Source organism: Branchiostoma belcheri, unplaced genomic scaffold, assembly GCF_001625305.1.
Source record: "Branchiostoma belcheri isolate BF01 breed outbred unplaced genomic scaffold, Haploidv18h27 scaffold2, whole genome shotgun sequence".
Classification (NCBI taxonomy): Eukaryota; Metazoa; Chordata; class Leptocardii; order Amphioxiformes; family Branchiostomatidae; genus Branchiostoma; species Branchiostoma belcheri.
The window spans coordinates 1243846-1263518 of NW_017803490.1; the positions used below are offsets into that span (position 1 = coordinate 1243846).

Here is a 19673-nt window from a genome sequence, read left to right on the forward strand (position 1 = left end):
AACTACTCTAAGAAGTGCAAAGGAGGCTATCCCTCTAAGTCTAACTGATTGTGGTTTGTACAGTGACATATTTAAAGTCTGCAAAGGAGGCTATCCCTCGAGCTCAGGGGTGCCAGAGTACCTATACAGTGCAATTTTATGGAATGCAGTGCAATTTTACGGAATACAGTGCAATTTAACGGAATACAGTACAATTGTATCAGTATACAGTGCAATTTTATGGAATACAGTGCAATCGTATTAGTATACAGTGCAATTCTATGGAATACAGTGCAATTGTATTAGATAGTATGAATTAGGCACCCCTGTATACTAGTAAAATTGCACTGTATACTACAGTATTACTATTGCACTGTATTCCTTAAAATTGCACTGTATGCTAGTAAAATTGTACTGTATTCCGTAAAATTACTCTGTTTACCCTGTCCCTCTCTAAACTGACTTGTTTTTACATGGCAGATTTGGAAGAAGAATGATGGAGGCATTAGAAAGTGAGTTGACCTGTCCTGTGTGTCTGGAGTTGTACAATACACCCCTACTCCTGCCTTGTCTACACAACCTGTGTCAGAGATGTGCAGAGGAAATTCTACTCTCCGCGCAGAAAAAGGTGATTCAGCAGTGTTCAGGGTCAAATTTAGCTCAAATTATAGCTCAAATTCGATTTGAAAATACAGACAGTCAACAATTGGCTAGCAAGGGTAACATTTTCCCTCAGAAAATGAAAACACCTCTGGCAAATTATTCTACATATTTAGCTAAATGTTACTATTTTTTCTTCGTTGGGTTGCAACAATTCTTGGGAGCCATAACTAAAAATCAAGATTTTACAATACCTATTGTTGTTTTTGATATAACTTGTAAATAAGTAGCGTGTGAAGTCTAGTGGACCTCTGGACCAAGAGGTTAGGAGTTCAAATCCCGGCTGTGTTGCTTACCCAACATGCATGGTACTGAAAAGGGTCGCAGTCCATAGCTATATAGAGCGTTAATCTGTCGTCCAATGTTTAATTTGCACATGTACTTGTTGAAAAGAGCTACGTAGTTTTCCCAATACTATGAACCTGTATATCCTAATACATAGTGTCTGTCTTAACTGTTATGACCAGTGGAAGAGTAGCTCAACTGAGTTCATTTTAGCTTAACTGATTCAAGATAACTTTCTCTTTAAAAGATCACAGTTTAACAAATGATAATCAAAGGATTAGTTGTGACAAGGAGCTTTAAGTGTGTGCTGGACATTTGCAGATGTGATAATTGTTGATATACTAAGTCAAAAGTGTACAGCTTTGGTAAAGATTCATTTTAAGGTCAAAATAGGTTGATAGCTTAAAATGTACAAAGTTAACTCTTAGACTACAGGTAATGATAATTATCTTCAGCTGATTTTCTGATGTTTGTAACTTCTATTGTTCTAAATTCTATTGTTGTCTTCAACCGTTGTCTGTAGCATTTATGACCATTGGCAATTTAATAATTTACAACGCAAAGCTTTAATTTACAAATAGAGACCTGACCTAGCTGTGCAAAAGAACCGGTTTGGGTTGTCCCAATCAATTGTTTCACACAGTAAAAAAAGTAACAAAGAACTTTTCTACATGTAAGTTCACAAAACAATAGGACACCTTGTAGAAAATATTACCTACATTACATGGTACTGATTGCCCTTTTATCATATTTAATCTGGTGTTTTGAAGATAATTTTGCCCGAGAAGGTCACCCCAAGTGTTGGTAATGTTTGAAAAGCTTTGTTCGGGAGACAGACCAGTGGAAAATTAGAACCACACCTACTGGCTGTACACCCCCAGGCAAGTACTCACAGTCAGAATACTACTGTAAGTTGTAACAACAACAAAAAGCATTTTCCCAGTGCCAAAATATGTGTCCCAATGTGCTTCCTTTGCCGGCTAAAACACTCAGCTGTATATGTCATGACAGTGTTGTACAAAACTGCCTCCTACAGCCTGCAAGTCATTGTGGGGCTAACGTTCATGATGATCTTGAGTACAGTTGACGTTCACAGGCGTTTCATTTCCATCCACCATTTTCTGCAGGGCAAAAAGGCCACCGAACCAGAGACTTCAATTCCTCAAGCGTCAGAGACTCAAACAGAAGCTGAGGATGACATTTTGGAGGAAGATGTGGATACAGATTCCTTAGAGCCGGATGGGGAAGAAGAAAACGTTGAGTTTGTTGAATCAGATGAAGATAAAACTGAAGATGACGTAGTAGAGCCAACAGCTGAAGCCACAACTACAACTGAAACAGCAAGTGCACCTGTAACAACAAGTGCACCTGTAACAACAAATGCATCTGGAGCAACAAGCGCGCCTGAAGGAAGAAATGCACCTGAAACAACAACTGCACCTGAAACAACAAGTGCACCTGAAGCAACAACAGCACCTGAAACAACAACTGCACCTGAAAGGGAAGAAGAAACAGAGGCAGAGGTTGAATCCACAGATGAACCAACAGACGAAGAAAACCCTCAAGACTGTGACCTGGACACCCCTGCACCTGACAGAGAAATCGCTCAGACAGCTGAACTGGAAAGTGATTCAGCTGAAGGAGCCAGTCCAGCCAGCTCACCTGACACGGACAATGGGAACAAAACTCCCACCAGTCAGGACATCGAAGACATCAAAACAAACATCGCAGAATCTCAAGAATACCTAAAAGCGGCCTTGAAGTTTTATGAAAACGGCGAAGAACTTCCAGTTGAAGAAGCAGCTAAAAAAGCTGCTGCCTTGACGGTGGATGACAAAGATTTCGATGAAGGCATCCAAGAGGAAGAAGCAACCGAAGATGCTGTTTTGGAAGATTTTAGAAGTGATGAGGAGGATGATGATGATGTAGAGCCTACAAGTTTCCCCTGTCCAACATGTAGAAAAGACGTGGAGTTTGAGTCAGGCAGAGGACTGGAAAGTCTGCGTAGGAACATCACACTGGAGAACATCATTGAAAGGTATCTTTTTAATAAAGTTTGAAAAATAGAATATGACATATTGGAGTTATAAGTTATTAGTAGTCATGATGTATGATGTTTATAGCATATCATTATGTTTACCAAAGGAAACATATTGTTTTTCCTCAGTTTACTCTTCTCCAAATACAAAAGGTCAATGACCTGAACCAGATGTCTGTCACCATGGTAACTAGTGTTTGGTTACATCATGTTGCAATTTTATAGCAAGAGGAATTTAGACTCCTGTCTGACCATATACATGTATATAAATGTGTTTGAGTAAGAATGAACAGAGCAGACCATAATGCGAAGGTAAACATTATGCATTTGCTTTGCAAATGTTACCTTTCTAGTTATAATATAGAAAATTAATAATTATTACACACAGTTCTTTAGGTTGTTTTTATACCTTACTGTATATTGGTTCAGGTATCGAGATCTGGCCAAGGGCACCAAACCGTCGCCTGTGCTGTGTGATGTGTGTGATGCGGACCCCCCTCCCACAGCTACGAAAACCTGCCTGACATGTCAGATCTCCTACTGTGACAACTGTGTGAGGACCACTCATCCCAGCAACAAGAAGGCTTTCACCAGGCACAAGCTGGTAGAACCACAACAGGCCAAACGAAAGGTGCAACAATATATATGAAAACGATTCACAAAAATGTATTACCAATAAGTAGGGAAGTTCATTTATAAGTTGATGTCAGATATTTATGTTTACGGTTTACCTTCGCAGAAAGAAAACATATTCAATTTGTTTTTGCTTTGTTTCTTCATCTTATTCTCCAAACAAATAAGGTCAATGACCTGTACCAGAAGTCTGTCGCCATGGTAACTGGTGCTGTAGTAGACAACCCTCGGGTTACATTATGTAGCAGGACAGAGTTGCAGGGGCTGGACACCGTATACAATGTATATGAATGCGTTTGAGTAAGAATTAACAGTGCTGCAGTAATTTGTTTGGTTAGACCAGGTGAAGGTAAATATTTAAAGGCTATAATTGTATAGGGCCTTAAAGTTTATAGTTACCTTGACTTGTCTCCATGTGTGTGTTTTGTAGGTTCTAACATGCCCTGACTATGAGGATGAGAAGTTGAACATGTTCTGTTGTGTTCTGTAGGTCCTGACTTGTCCTGACCACGAGGATGAGAAGTTGAACATGTTCTGTTGTGTGGATGAGATGCCCATCTGTGCCCTGTGTAAACTGGTGGGCAAACACAGCGAACACAAGGTGGCAGCTCTTGCACAGATGTACAGGCAGAAAAAGGTACTGTTCCCTATCTGGAAGTATTTGTAGTGGTTTTATTCCCATATTTTCACAGTAACCTGTTCAGTGCAGATGACAGCGATATTCATTTCTAATGTATTACGAACAGACTGACTTTGATTAATATGGTAGTAGAAGGGCAAATTGCCAAGTTTTTTTTCAGAGTTTTAACTTTGCAGCTGAAACAGTTTTGTTACAGTTATTAACTTTGCTACAAAATTGTGTCAGCTGCAAAAGTTAAACTATGAAAAAACCTTTGCAGTTTACCAGTCTACTACAAAATTAACAAAAAAAGATGTTCTGTTTCACCTCAGGAATCAGTGGCCAACAGTGTGTCCAGACTGGAACAGGAGTTACAGGAACTGGGTGTGTTTGTGACCAAAGTCAAACAGACCATCACTGAACTAGAGGTGAGGAATTTGACTAGATGTAAAGAATAGATTCATGGGATAGTCATTAATGTAAGTTACAATTACATTAAATTTGTCATAGGTTTGTTTAAAGTTAAAACTATTGATCCAACACAAAGAAACATTATCACCTAGAGCTTTTGACCGGTCACTCTGGTCTTCTTCAGTAGACTGACCCAGTGAGACTTGTCACATGGCTTCTCTGAAGTGTCAAGTCTCACTGGGTCAGTCTATTGAAGAAGACCAGGGTGACTGCTCGAAGGCTCTAGAATGATGAGAACAATTATTTGTGTAGGAACAAAAGTTCTTACGTTAAACAGACCTTTCTTGTACCTTTTCTCATGTCCTTTAGAGGAACAGCGATGGTCTGAAGTCTCATCTCTCGTCAGCGATCGAGGAACTTTGCAGAAACTTACAGAACAGGAGAGACGCCATGCTGAGGGAGGTGGAACAGGAGAAGGAGGTACAACTGGAGGTAAGGATTGAACCTTTGGGACTCACTACCTCATGTATCCTTGGTTCGTGATAGAATAATAAAATGCCTCAGCATCAGTGTACAAGCACGTCTAAACCCCAAGAGACGGGAAAACTGACTTATGTTCACGGTAGCTAGTCTGGGTACCATCCGGATTTTTGGTACGCATTACACTTGTGACTTTGTCAAACATTGCAGAGCGAAAATCCAGATGGTACCCAGGCTAGCTACGGTAGCAAAAGTTCACAGTTTGAGAAAAAAGGAGGTGTTCACGCAAGTATCTTCACAGTGGCATTGGGTGCAGAATAAAGAAAGCCAGCAAATTATTTGTTAACGGTAATGGTGGTACAGAAGTGAGTGTGAAAACCGCAAACATAAAATAACCGTGAAAAAGTAGTGAGTGAGTGAGTGTGAGGGTGGGTGAGTCAGTGAATGAGTGAGTCAGCGAGTGAGTGAATGAGTAAAAAGTGGTAATGTTGTTAGTTTACTGACTTTATGTGTTACCCAGCTGCTGCAGGTAGAACTGGCCACCCACGAGGACCAGGTGAAGAAGATGGACGCCCTCATGATGTACGCTAATGAAGCACTCAAGGAAGAGGACCATGCCAGCTTCCTACAGGTACATCCAGCTGAAGGATCGAAAGAATGGAGTAAATAAATGAAGAAATGAATACACAGGACATTTTATTGTATCATCTACATCTTTATGTCTGCTCTATAAAGTCACGCAAATGCTAGATATCGATGCATTTTAAATACATCTGTTGGGTGGGTATTCTATCAATAGTAATATAAATTTCTTTATTTGGATTTACCATAACAAGATGGAGGGGAGACAAAACAGGTGATTGTTCACCTCCCCACGTCATATTCCCGCGAATTACACAAAAATGAATGCCGTTAACTGCCCTTATTTTCCTTACAGAGTGTGAGAGAGGTGGATGGAAGGTATGCATAATCAAAATCCATTTTTTTTTTACTCTTTACAAATAATATATTAACTAGTAACAAGTTAGCAATATTGCCAAGTAATAGTATTATGTTAACTTTTAAAACTTTTAATTGTCACAAAATGTACTTTTTTCATAAACACCTTGGCAAGCTATCTCTAGGAATTGCTTGTATAAAATTTTGGGCCATGTTAAGTCCATGTCGTCTTACTGTCATGAAGAATTGGACAGTCCCTCCTGGCCATCCCTGAGCGAGCTACCCAGGCCTCCATCCTGTTTGACTCCTTCCTCCTCAACCTGGATGAAATCAGACAACAGGTCACACAACTGGGCTTCCTGGCAGGTACAGGACAGCAGGCTGCAGTGTGGGGACAAACTGCTAGGGGGCAGTTTACAGGATGTCGGTTCAGCAGTGGGGCAAATAATAGCCTCTATCAGGCTTCGGGAAGCAGCTGGAAAGAGCAAAAATTGGCTAAAATAGAGAGATAACATGCCAAGGAAGTTGGTCCGATAGGGAGTACATTTCATGTACGGCAAACTGCACTATCAGACCAACTTTCTTGGCTTATTATCTCTCTATTTTGGCCAGTTTCTACTCTTTCCAGCTGCCTCCCGAAGCCTGATAGAGGCTAGGCATATAAAGGGATTGAAAAGGCTTTGGGACAGGTCATAACAGAACTGTCTCGGTTTGCATAAGGCATGTGTGGTGCTCAGCTGGCCCCTTCCCTGCAGTTCTTCAAAGGATCAAACGGTGGCGCTTGTGGACATGGCAGGTGGCGATGGTGCTGAAATGCCTTCATGTGGAATTAAGAAATTTGTGTTTTCTTCTTTCCTAGTTTCTGCTGAGTACATAAGGAACTCAACACACCTGGACCTATTGGCTAGAGCAGTATTGTATTATTGTGATGTCGTGATGCTATCTATCTTTAAAACAATTGCTTTTTGAATGGGCCTCAAAGGTTTGTTAGCAAGATAAGCTTCTGTGGTGAAGCAGTAAGCACCTACAGTACTGTTTGTTTTCCCAGCCCCAGGACCAGTAGAAATCCTGAGAGAGGCCTGCCATGCCACCAGTGGGAAAGCTATCCTGCACTGGCAGCCTAAGACTAAAGGTGTCGTTGGTAAGTATATTATTAAGCACAATGCTGCTACAGATATGTATAATGACATCCCATGCATGACATACATAGAAAAATTTGTTAAAGAATGTCTGGACATAGATACTCCTCCAATGATTGTATAAGCCCATTTTCATCCCTTACTAGGTAGATTGGTCTTATGGAATTGTAGCTATGTAGCCGTAGTTTCCATATTTTGTACCTTGTACAATTGTAAAGTTTATTATTTAATACTACAGACTATGTACTTGTCAATGGCAAACACATTAAACATAATTAAAAAATCTAGATTGATTTTAATGCTAAAAGTTAGTAAATCATTAAATGTACTTTCTAAATGTACTTTTTAAATTTTAGCCTTCTGGTGCACCAAAAAACAGTTACTAAAACAACTGGATATGATTTTGGATTGAGTGACTGTTTCTAATTAATTGGCATATCTTATTACCTGGATGTCTAACCTTCACCAATGTTTCAGCCTTCTGGCTTACTCTCTCTAGCATGAAATGTTTCTACCCTCACCACAGATAGCTACACCATCACGTGCCTGATCAAAACGCTATCGTGGACAGAGGAGATAGCGAAGGTGACATGTCCACAGCCCTACCAGATCTTCACAGACCTCAGGCCCAGTACTAAGTACATCTTCCAGATCTGTGCTAACAACAAGTGTGGGCCTTCTCCACCCGAAACTGTGGAACTCTTCACTAAACGTAAGTCAAAATAAGTAAAATCACTTGCATACACGTCACTTGTAAGACCGAACCCTGAATATGCAGCGAAAGTATGGGATCCATATACAAAGAAAGACAAAGACAAACTGGAAAGGGTACAGAATCAAGCTGCAAGATTCTGTGTGAACAACTATGAAAGAGGTGCTAGTGTCACGGAAATGAAAGGAAACCTACAGTGGGTGTCACTGGAAGACAGAAGAAAAATGTCCAGACTATGCATGATGTACAAAATGACTAATAAACTGGTGGACGTCCCAATTACTAAGTACCTAATACCAGCCCAGAAGAGAACGACAAATAGCCATGCCTTCAAGTACCAAGGATTGAGGTTAAAGAATTCATTCTTTCCTAGAACTATCGCTGGAACTCGTTGTCACCAAGCACAGTTGGGGCATCATCACTAGAAAGCTTTAAACAACTCCTGCAATTAAATGTGCAAAGATTGAGAGTAACAAGTCGTTCGGTGTGATATAGCCAGCTGCCGCCGCGCCGCGTGCCTGCAAAGCTGGTGTGTTACGCCGATGGGCGGTTATACCAGCTATACAGATACAGAATGTTTTTGTCTAACATACCTGCATCTCCCAGCCCCCCTCCCCCTAGTTCTCCAGGCAGGCAATGCCACCGGCTCTTCCATCCAGATCAAGTGGTGTGACTACAACCTGGGGGACCTGAAGATCATCTACTACCTGCTCTCCTATAGGTAATCACTTATCCAATCTAGTACAATAGCTTTCAACAGACTCGATGCTTAATAATGGACAAATTTATACATACATTCAAATGCGACAACTATTACAAAGCAAAAATACTGTAGTACTAGTAGGTAAATACATGAAAGACTGTTTTGTTATCAGAAAAAATTAAGAAACTCGTGATTAGCCCTTCTTGATTGTATACTGTTAACTGTATTAGCTCTTGATGTTTAATAACTAGGATGTTAATTTTCATTCTACACCCTTTTCTTTTTTATGTTTACCGAAGGAAAACATATTCGTTTTTTGCTCTGTTTCTTCCTCTTCTTCTTCTTCTCCAAACAGTGACCTATGACCTGACCAATGACATGATTTGTTGACGTCTGTCACCATGGTGACTGGTGTTGGGTTACATAATGTTGCAATTTCACAGTCTGCTCTGCTCCTGTCACCATATACTAGTAGTACATGTACTATGTGAATGTGTTTGAGTAAGACTTAACTGAGCAGACCATGTGTGAAGGTAAACATTATGCATTTGCTTTGCAAATGTTACTTCTCTAGTTTTTTGTACTATGTTCAATCATCTCAAATTATAGCTCCATGGTTAAATAGTCGTTGCCATACATTGTACCATGTATAACTATAACAATTGTCGTGCAATAAAGTTGTTCTTCATATAGGCTGGCTGCCAGGTCTTCCTACCAGATACAGACCAATGATGACTGGGGAGAGATCTCTAACATCATGGGACTGGAGTACATACTGGATGGTCTCAACAGCAGGAGTCGATATGATGTAAAAGTCACTGCACTGTACCAGGCGGGTACCAGTGTGACCAGCGAAGTGTTCCAGTACTGGACAAGGGGGATGTGATGTGTCAGTAACACTTGAGGTACAATCTATTGAGATGCAAATCAGGACACCAATATGGTGAAAGTTTAGCTTTGAAATAAATTCTCCTTGCAGCAATCTGTTGGTGTTGCTTGAAGGATGGTCACGGATTAAAACCAGGATAGGGGAAGGGGCATTTTTTTGATTGACACATCAACACTTTAGCCTTAGTATTGACTTACTTGTTTTGTACTGTGCAGTTTGAAAGAAACGTGCTAGGGAGTTTGCTTTACCCTTAAAGGACTATGCCTTTTATTGCCATGGTAGCGCATAACTTTGGGAGCTACAATAATACACAAGCTAACAAAGAAACAAAAAGAAAGAAACCAAAAAACAACAATGATGTAAGAGTATCATAAAAACTAGAAAAATTAAAAAGAAAAATAAGCATATACTGTTTAAGATATTTTGATGCAAAAGTGAGGTTATTTGACTTTAAAGAATTCATTCCAAGAAATCTGTAGGAGGAAAATTAAAGTAACTGTTCATTCTTTTCTATATGTTAGCAAATGTGCAGCTGCTGCTAAAATGTACTTGTACTTGCCATTGCATTGGAGCCAGTGGTCCTCGAGGCTAATTTGTACCCTCCTTTTTTTGTTGCAACTTTTGATAACTGTTACTTATGATTTGTTTAAATCATTGATATGCTGTGCTGGCATGGATGTAGTTGTAGTATTATCTTAGCTTGGGTAAAATTACATTAAGTTTAATTGAAAGCTTCATTTTGAACTTTGCAATGTAGCCTATCAAGGATTAGAATAAAGTAAAAAAATACTGTATTCAAGCTGACTTTTTATCATCATTATTAGATCTATTTATGTACAAGTTTGTAGTTTTTTGTCTCTTATACTGATAGTACAGCTAGATTTTCTTGTGTAGTAAGTGGCTCATGTATGAATGAATGAGTGAATGAATTTTTATTTAGGTGTCTTGCGACTTTTGTCGCCCAGCCCATATGGGTTTATGAGACACCAAAACATGAACATAAACATAGGTACAGAAATCATATATACATAAATCCGAGTCATGTAAGTCATGTTTTAATGACTGCGGGCATTTACTAACTGAAGGCCTGATTTTTTCTAGCCCACCATTAGACTTTTCAATTTTACTCAGCACCCTTTGTCGTTCAACAAAAAAACTAAAGACACCCCCTCCTATGACTTTTACTATGGAACAGTCCATAGATGAGTCATACTTGTATTTCCTCCCCCCATCTCTAAGTGTTGAAACATGACCCTTGTCACAAGGCGATTATTGTTGTAAGGCCATGTTGATTTGATTATATGGATGACATCCACACACGCATGAATTTTCACCCCTTTCCAAAAAAGTTTTTGACAGAACTGCAAATCGTACAAAATCAGCGAATTTATGTCGTATGTTGCAAGTATTGGAAAACGATACTAATGTCATAGAATGCTGAAATCAATTCTGGGTAAAGAAAATGAGAAGAAATGAAAATGAAGAGTTTACTATTATTCCCCATACCAATATATTCTCTGTATGTTTAGTCATTTGTTCAACCTTTATGACCACGTAGATTTCATAATGAAGGAACTTTTTTTTCCCAAACTTTTTTTATTTGCACGCTCACGTCAGTTTTGGGCTTCCCAGAGGATGTCATCCATATAATCAAATGAACATGGCCTAATTATAGTACAAACAAACACACATGCACAACGCCTGAGCTTATAGGACCCACCCAGTTCTCTACACAAACCTTCATGTATAATCTACTTGGAATTTCCCGTAGGCGATTTGACCCTGGAGCCATTGCCCAATTTAAAGGGGCAGACAGAAGAAGGTTGTACCATTCTAGACCTCAGAAAAGGGGGTTATTAGTTTTTGTTAAAGAAAAGGGGGTTACAATTCTTAAGATACGGATACTACTCTGTCTACTATCCCCTTAAGACAGTGCAGTAAAATCAACAGGAATTGCACTTAATATAGAAATGTTGGTATAGAATAGAAAATTATTTTGATGTCCAGTAAATGAAAGTGAAAAATAAGAGCATAGTTTTTCGTCCCACCCCAGAAGTGGAAGAGTCCTGAAGGGGAAGTGACATGTCTCTAATACAGACAGATTTGTTCCTGCATAATTACATCTACCAACAAGTCAGTGTACAGCTGTAAACAACATCTTAACTGACTAATATCTGAGGAGGTTGCTTGTAAGGTAAGGCTAACGACAAGCTTTCACTGTCTTAACTCTAAATTCAGACCCTGTCCTTGAGGGACAGCTTTGGACCTCTGTAATTTATGAGGAGTTTGTAATCTAGGGACAGAGATGACGTTATACTCTGTACGGAGACACCCATATTTTCCTGTGGTATTTTTGCATGGAAGCGTCGTTTGCCATGTTTAAAGATAATATACAAGAACTAAACTTGTGAAGAAATTGTGCGTTAGTACTAAAAACAAAGTCAAAACCTTCCACATGAAAAATTTTTGCAAGCTTGAAAACATTTTTGTCCCAATTCTCTGAAAAAAAATTTTTAGGTTCTCCTGATGTAAAAAGGCAACCAAGGGGTTAATGCTTGCTTGCCTTTTGTTACCACCAATAATGAACTTTTCTCAAGATGTCTTCATACAGTATCATTCTTAGAGGTCCCATTTTGAAGAACAGTGACCTTGTGCCTAATGGTTGCTAGCTCTAACCAGTTGTAACACGCCATGTCTGACGAAAGTTGTCAGTCCGGCTGAACAACTCACGCCTTCATGCTGTAACTATTATTGTCGTCACTAGTGCCTACTGTAAATCACTTGATATTTGCGGTAGCAAAATTTCGCTGTCTGGGACAAATGGACCTGTTCGCGGGACTATTATAATGTTCGCGGTGGCGGTAATGATAAATTCGCGGTACAGAAGTGTCCGCGAAAACTGCGAATATGAAAGTACCGTGAGTATGCCTTGAGGCAGGTCATTGACCTTTGTCACAGTTCCCATTGCATGCTGGGGATGCGGTGCTCTATGGGTAGCGCTGACACTAAGTTCATTGATCATATATACATAAATAAGATGTGCAATTTTAAATAACACGCATTTTTCTACAAAGGCCTCACCATGGATGACGCCGACCGCGCGGTCCTGAAAAAGCACACTCAGCGGTTTGTGGGTGAACTGCAGGTCGATGATCTCTTCATTGCGCTGGCATCCAAAGGTGTTTTCGACTTCAAGGCTCTGAAAGAAATGAAGGTCAGCGTCTATATAGTGCTACGCTAAGTAGTATGGTAGGGTATACCATATTTAGAATATAGTTTCCTCTTTTTGGTGACGCCTTGGGGGCGGAGGCATATTGTCATCTATACCTTATACGGATACCTGAATGAGAACAACCTACCCATTCATACATACTTCACATGGGTATTTAAATGCTTTACTATGTAAGAATATATTTTATCATAAAAAGTTTTATTTCAAGTTCCTACCCGTAGCTAATTGCAATATGGCAATAAAGGATGGACAATGGATCACAATATAGTATGTGACTACTCTAACTACGAAACACTAAATTTTAACTTGATGGGTTCTTTTTCAGACAGTGGAAGACGAATGATCCCACTTTTTCTATGATGTTTGGGTTTTGTAATGTTACGAGGAGAGTAGTAATTGTATAGTAATGATAGCTGGGGTGGGCTCAGTGTTTCATGTCTGTTTGTCCAGGCACTAGGAACACGAGAGGACCAGGTGAGGTCGCTGCTCCAGATGCTGACCACGCGGGAAGGAGACACCCTCACCAAGTTCTCAGAGGCGCTCATGGAGACAGAGCAGGGACACCTAGCGGAACTTCTGAGTACTGCAGATGAGAGTAACGGAGACGATAGTAACGGAGATCAAGAGTCATCGAATGGACAGCAGCAGTCACAGGATGAAGATGAAAAAACAGGTACACAGACTTCAGAACAGCATTCGAATGAATGCACTATGCGCCCATTGCGGTCACGTGACCGTAGTTGTGGCCTTTTGTGGGTCATCCACTTATGAAGACGGTTATAGTTTGAGTTGAAAATATGGTGCATCGGCCTGTGTTTGAAGGAGTGAATGTTTAAAACCTCTCTATGGCCATGTATACTCGTAATCACATATGTAACCAAATACTTGTAGATTAAGAATGCAATGTTTTTTTTTATTATTCCAACATTTCATGACTAGACGTGGTGACGACACACTCAAGTTATATCAACTTATTTTATGCCACCACCAACGCAGAGAACAAATACAGGACAGGCAGGACGAAACTCATTTTCACTTGAGTTAAGTGAGGAAAGTCTTTCCAAAGGGCACAAGATCGGTGGTATGTCAGGACTCGAGCCCAGGACCTCTTGGTTCCGAGTAGAGCACTCTGCCGTTACACCACACTACCCCACACAACGCAATGGTTTGATTCTTCTTTTTTTTTTTACAGTTTTTACAAATTTTTTACAATTTTACAGATATCGGTGCCCCTACGATCCGCACTTTCCTGGCCACAGCTGTGACTCCTGTCAGGACCTATCAAGACTACATCCTCCAACCGGGAGACGAGGTACTGGTCACCAGCCAGGAGGGGTCCCAGTGGACCATCGTCCACGGAACTCACGCGGTCAAGGTCGACTCTGCCGCGCTCAGGGTCAAGTACGAAATACACGACTTCAAGGTCAAGCCTCCTAGAACCAGCCCTCTGGTTCGCACTCTTGCCGCGCAGGTGGTCAAGCCACACCGGGCCAGCGGGCCGTACCAGCTCAGTTTAGCTGGAGGGGAGGAGGTCCGGGTGATAGAACAGCTGCCTACAGGACAGTGGACGGTTGTGTGTGGAGATCAGGTGGGGAGGGTGGACTCCGCCTGTCTGAAGGTCACGGACGAAGGGGAGGAGCTGTCCCTGCGAGAACAGATGTACACGGGAGGGAACCCGGCGGTGACTGCGCTAAACATCCAGGGCAGGGCTCTACACTCGCTCCCGGAGGAGCTCTTCACGCTAACTGAGGTTTGTTTGTTCTTTGTTTGTTTGTTTGTTTAATTCATACACTGTGTTCTGCTCTGAGTCAGGACGGAATGCAGCTGCAATCGGTGCTTCTTCCGTTTCTCCAAACAAAAATGCCAATGGCCTGGACCCGACGGCTGTCACCATGGTAGCCGGTGCTGTAGCAGACACCCTGTGGTGTTGGCTTATTTTATATTTTAAATTACATTATGTGGCAAGTTGCAGGACATAACTGGAGGGGCCGTTTGTGTAAGAGTAAACAGAACAGTAGTAGTAGTTTGATGAGCTAGGCCTTTCCTATGTGAAGGTAAACATATCGTGCAATCCAGGCGTTTTTGTGTTGACAACGCAGCTCCAACATCTGTACATCTCCGACAACCTGCTGACATCGCTACCGGAGGACCTGACGAGGCTAACGGAAGTGGTCCGGCTGGACCTCAACAGGAACAAACTACGGACCTTCCCTGAGGTTCTGCTGAAGATGGCGCAGCTGAGGGACCTAAACCTGGGCGAGAACGACTTCACCAGTCTGCCTTCAGACATCGGGAAGCTGATAAAACTGAGGAAACTGTGGCTGAGGAGACTGAGCCTCACCACCCTGCCTATTGCGGTGAGTAGATCGCAACAACCCAAATTTTGAGCTAAACCACAGATTCCACATAAAGCTTTTACTTAAAATCGCCTTTTTTTGTTTGTGCTACTAGTATATATGTAAAATTTTCCTTTGTGCAATACCTGGCCAATTTCAAGAACGCTTCAGTCTTGGAGCCCTAGATCTGTCGTTGACTGGTTCCTACATTGTCCTTGTCCTTGGTGCTGATTGGTTAGCCTGAATACTTTTCGTTGATTGGTTCCTACATTGCCCCTGTCCTTGGTGCTGATCGGTTCAACTGACTGCTTTTCATTGGTTAACGTTCATACATCGTCCCTGTCCTTGGTGCTGATTGCTTAGTCTGGTTTTACTGCTTTTCGTTGATTGGTTCCTACATTGTCCCTGTCCTTGGTGCTGATTGGTTAGCCTGGCTGCTTTCCGTTGATTGGTTCCTACAATATCCCTGTCCTTGGTGCTGATTGGTTGTCCTGACTGCTTTTTGTTGATTGGTTCCTACATTGCTCCTGCCCTTGGTGCTGATTGGTTAACCTGACTGCTTTTCTTTGATTGGTTCCTACATTGTCCCTGTCCTTGGTGCTGATTGGTGAACAGATTCAGATTACCCTGGTTGCTGTTCGTTGATTGGTTCCGACATTGCCACTGACCTTGGTGCTGATTGGATACATGGTGCGCTATGTGATGATGTGACCATTTTTGTCTGTAAACACAGGTTTGCTTCCTCCGGAACCTCCGGACGTTGAACCTGCACGGGAACATTCTGACCAGCCTGGACGATGCCATTGTCAACTTAGGGGACCTGACGACGCTGGACGCCAGCAGTAACCAGTTCTCCCGCTTTCCTAAACAGATCTGCGCCCTCACCACCCTGCAGCGCCTCTACATGGGACAACTGCACGGCAACAAGTGCAAGGTTTGTTTGGTTGGTTGGTTGGTTGTTTATTCGCGCATGTTTGAAAAAACAACCAGAATGAATAGAAAATTACATAAAAGAAAACCATTGAGCAGGAGGGGTAGGGCTTGTACAAGGCCCTCCTCCTTACTAACTAAGTAAGGATACAAATGATAGTCATGAAGTTAATATGATAATTGAAAAAGAATTAACGGAAAAGAAAGATATAACTAAGAAAACTAATACAAATAAATGAATATCATGAGACTTATATAGTAATTGAACTGCGCTCACTCGATGGCATGATTCGGTGGTTATAGCAACTGACAAGTTTTTATCACACCATATTCGCCTCGGGATATTAACGGAAACAAAGATATAGTAAGGGAAACTAATACATTTAGATCGTTTTTAAAACAAAGGAGGTCAATTTTACAGGTCATCCCAGATGCCATCGGCAACCTCACACAACTCACGGTCCTGGCCGTGGACAACAACGTCCTGACGTCACTTCCGGCCACCATCGGGCAGTTGGAGAACCTGGAGACCCTGCACGCGCACAGGAACAAGCTGACGGCCATCCCGGAGGAGATTTCTAACCTGACGAAGCTTCAGAGCCTCTGGCTCTACGGGAACGCCATCCGCAAGCTTCCCAAGACCATGGACCGGCTGGTCAGTCTGCAGGACTTCCGGGTGGAGGGGAACCCCATGCAGTACCCGCCCATGTCCGTGTGTCAGAAGGGCTTCGGCGCCATCAAGAAGTTCATCACGGAGGACAGAGAACTGAATGAGATGGCCGGGTAGAGCAAGGACTGTACAAAGTACCGGTGCAATAGCTCAATTGGTAGAGTGCTCGCTTTGTAACCGGGAGGTCGTGAGTTCAAACCCCGGCCGGGTCATACCAAAGACTTTAAAAATGGTACACACTTCTTTCTCTGTTTAGCAGTGTATCCTTACTCAGGATGAGAAAGAGTGTGGGAAGGTCAAACACACAGCACTACCAGCCGACTTGCACAACTGTGTGATGCCCAAGGGCTACGGAATGGAGATGGGCACCACCCTACGCTCGGCATAAGAGCTCTGTTCACTGTAGTATACATGGGGGCTGGAAATGGTCTAGGACTGTAGAAGACTATGTGCGCAGGACATGGGTTAGGCACTGAGTTAAGTGACAGAATTTTCAACAGGGTGACAGAAGCCATATCACCTGGTGGACATTTATGTATTGTTTTAAGTGTATAAAAACAAAGTGTAATATATCGCAAGATACCTTTTTTTTTACTTTTTATAATTCAATTTAATTGTTCAATTGAAATAATTGTTCAATGAGATATATATTCCTTTCATGTTTCTATGGGCCCAGGGTTGATATCTTAGTATCCACTTTACTTGGCATATGGGACAGCAAATTTAACTGTTTTGTAGTTTTAAAGGATGATATCGATGTGCAACCCAAACTATGGCTAGTACGAAATAACACAGAACGCAGTGCAAATGAGAGTCCAGAACCCAGTCAGAACTCTGATACTACGTCATAGTGCTTCCTTACCATAAGCTATGTAGGTATAGTGGCAGCAAATATCAGTTGGCAAAGATACGGAGCAAATATGCAGCAATAAAGGGATTCATAAAAAAGATTGCCCATAACAGGACAGCTAAATTTTGCACGACACATGTACAGTGCGGCTATCCCTAGAACACAAGTACTTTGCGATCGTATGGCCAATGTGACCACGCCCTAAGAGAGGTCAACAATTCAGGGACACCGTAATTCAACACTGCAAATAGTCCTCTTTAAAAGCGTTGCCCCCTTTAGAAAACTCACTCTGGTACAACTGCGCTCTCTCAGCCGACATTCTGTTTACTGTAAACTGTGGGGTCATCTGTGTGTCACTGATGCAGATCACTGTAAATATCCCCAGTAGGGCTATATTGTGGTTTTTGGTCTATATGACGTGTGCCTTTTTTTTATTTACCCCGCATGGTCCCTAATTCGCCTTGTCTTGTGCAAACTTTCGCCGTCATTAAAAGTAATGATTCGGCACTTTTGACCTGTGTAGAATAAGGTGAAAAGGTTACAAAGATGAACTGATCTAAGTTTTAACTAAATGTTACAGGCAGTGGTTGGTTGGTTGGTTGGCGTGTGTGTGTGTGTGTGTGTGTGTGTGTGTGAGTGTGTATGTGTGTGTGTGTGTGTATGAGCGCGCGCGCGCGTGTGTGTGTGTGTGTGTGTGTGTGTGTGCGTGTGTGTGTGTGTGCGTGTGCGTGCGTGCGTGCGTGCGTGTGTGTGTATGTGTGTGCGTGCGTGTCTGTGCGTGCATTTTCGCATTTTTTGCTTAGGTCTTAATTAGTTAGACAAAATCTTTGGGCCCCTAGCCGTGGATGACTTGTTGGATGTATGTCGTACTGTATAAAAACGTATATTATAGCAAACATTCGCAAACTTAATACGTATTTCGTATTGTACCTACGTATACTCTTTAAAAGAAACATGAACTTATCAAGAGTGCGCCTTTGCAGTAAGGGATCCGCCCTGAACACTCGGGCCTTTGTCCTTGGTCTTCCATTACGCGCACAGGTGATTTTGGAGTGTTTTCAAACTGACTCGAAGGTCGCGACCCAACCATACATCAACTTGTTAACTCATTACGATCAAAACATTTCTGGTGGATATAAAGGAAAATATTCCGACGAAATTATCGGAAAAAGAATCTTATAAGACGGTATGAAGCCGTCTTGTGTACATGCAAACAGGTCGCCTTGTGGTCTTTTTATGACCGTGAGAGAAGAATTATTGACTTTTTGTCCCTCCCCTACGCGCTTTGATATTTGAGTAGCCATGCCTGATGGAGAGTGAACAGGCTTAAGCTTCACGGTAGGCGTCGGCTAGTCAGCCGGGTGGAACGGTGACACTGCGCCCGGGCGGTCAGGACTACTTCTGCCTTAAATCTTCCCCAACAGGTGAGAAAACAGGTAAGCCTAACGGCAAGGTTACATATATAACTCTTCAAGCAGAGATTGGTTGGAAAGATTGTGACCTTTCTATCATATGCCGTTTCGTTGGTGGGGATTATAGCGACAGAAAAAGGGGCAAATGGTAGAAAGATCACAATCTTCCCCACCAAACTATGCTTGGAGAGTTGGTCACATTGGTCGTATCACTTTGTAGGATTTTGATTTTGTAGCAGATCGTGACAGAACTATAACCGTTGACTAAGATCTAAGACTCCCTTTTCGATAACAGGGTAGTTGAATTAGAAATGCCTTAAAATCTTCCCCAACAGGTGAGATAATTTCGCTACAGCTTCTACCAGTCAAATCTGGGCTGTAAAGTTGCCACATTCTCTAGAACCCGAACTGTGTTCGATCTGGGTAATTTGAACAAAACGCGTGTTCCATTAAGGGTCACCTGCCGTCCGACCTCTCAAATAGGTGAGAAAATGTCAGTACATCTTCTAGAGATTTAAAGAAAGCACCACGCTTTTCTTACCGTTAGTTAGCATGGTTTACAGTAGCAAGTAATTGATGAAGCTTCTATAGCTATTGCGAGATAACTAGCTCTTATTGTTAGGTGTAACGTTATATGTTGCGACTAGAACATTTCTTGTGTACTTTGCGGAGATCTGTACTCTTTAAGTGATTTTCTTGGTTTTACAATATACCCAGCAGTGTGGACGGATGTGGCCTTAGGCCACACTTCAGTGC

At 41.8% G+C, this 19673-nt stretch overlaps 3 protein-coding genes across 3 annotated transcripts; all 3 read left to right on the forward strand.

The window, feature by feature from the left end:
* Positions 1 to 388: 388 nt before the first annotated feature.
* On the forward strand, positions 389 to 5775 carry LOC109468348 (E3 ubiquitin-protein ligase Midline-1-like). The gene is made up of 7 exons (XM_019766597.1): positions 389 to 607; positions 2052 to 2962; positions 3392 to 3593; positions 4086 to 4232; positions 4547 to 4642; positions 4995 to 5117; positions 5626 to 5775. Exons 1-7 carry the CDS (start codon positions 473 to 475, stop codon positions 5773 to 5775), a joined length of 1764 nt encoding a protein of 587 aa, XP_019622156.1. The 5' UTR covers positions 389 to 472.
* LOC109468349 (Down syndrome cell adhesion molecule-like protein Dscam2) lies at positions 5631 to 9484 on the forward strand. The gene is made up of 6 exons (XM_019766598.1): positions 5631 to 5736; positions 6043 to 6065; positions 7093 to 7185; positions 7710 to 7895; positions 8502 to 8616; positions 9292 to 9484. The coding sequence occupies exons 2-6, from the start codon at positions 6059 to 6061 to the stop codon at positions 9482 to 9484; spliced, it is 594 nt and encodes a 197-aa protein (XP_019622157.1). The 5' UTR covers positions 5631 to 5736; positions 6043 to 6058.
* A 3085-nt stretch (positions 9485 to 12569) lies between these two features.
* LOC109468350 lies at positions 12570 to 16858 on the forward strand. Its single transcript, XM_019766599.1, has 6 exons — positions 12570 to 12701; positions 13170 to 13392; positions 13940 to 14469; positions 14819 to 15076; positions 15789 to 15989; positions 16407 to 16858. Exons 1-6 carry the CDS (start codon positions 12570 to 12572, stop codon positions 16770 to 16772), a joined length of 1710 nt encoding a protein of 569 aa, XP_019622158.1. The 3' UTR covers positions 16773 to 16858.
* The last annotated feature ends 2815 nt before the right edge of the window (positions 16859 to 19673 follow it).

Coding starts and splice junctions, on each gene's coding strand:
- LOC109468349 (XM_019766598.1), top strand. Junction 7,186..7,709: donor TAAGACTAAAGGTGTCGTTG/GTAAGTATATTA, acceptor CCCTCACCACAG/ATAGCTACACCATCACGTGC. Junction 7,896..8,501: donor TGTGGAACTCTTCACTAAAC/GTAAGTCAAAAT, acceptor TGCATCTCCCAG/CCCCCCTCCCCCTAGTTCTC.
- LOC109468350 (XM_019766599.1), top strand. CDS start 12,570: ATGGATGACGCCGACCGCGCGGTCCTGAAAAAGCACACTCAGCGGTTT. Junction 12,702..13,169: donor AGGCTCTGAAAGAAATGAAG/GTCAGCGTCTAT, acceptor CTGTTTGTCCAG/GCACTAGGAACACGAGAGGA. Junction 13,393..13,939: donor GGATGAAGATGAAAAAACAG/GTACACAGACTT, acceptor ACAATTTTACAG/ATATCGGTGCCCCTACGATC.
- LOC109468348 (XM_019766597.1), top strand. CDS start 473: ATGATGGAGGCATTAGAAAGTGAGTTGACCTGTCCTGTGTGTCTGGAG. Junction 4,233..4,546: donor AGATGTACAGGCAGAAAAAG/GTACTGTTCCCT, acceptor GTTTCACCTCAG/GAATCAGTGGCCAACAGTGT. Junction 4,643..4,994: donor AGACCATCACTGAACTAGAG/GTGAGGAATTTG, acceptor CATGTCCTTTAG/AGGAACAGCGATGGTCTGAA.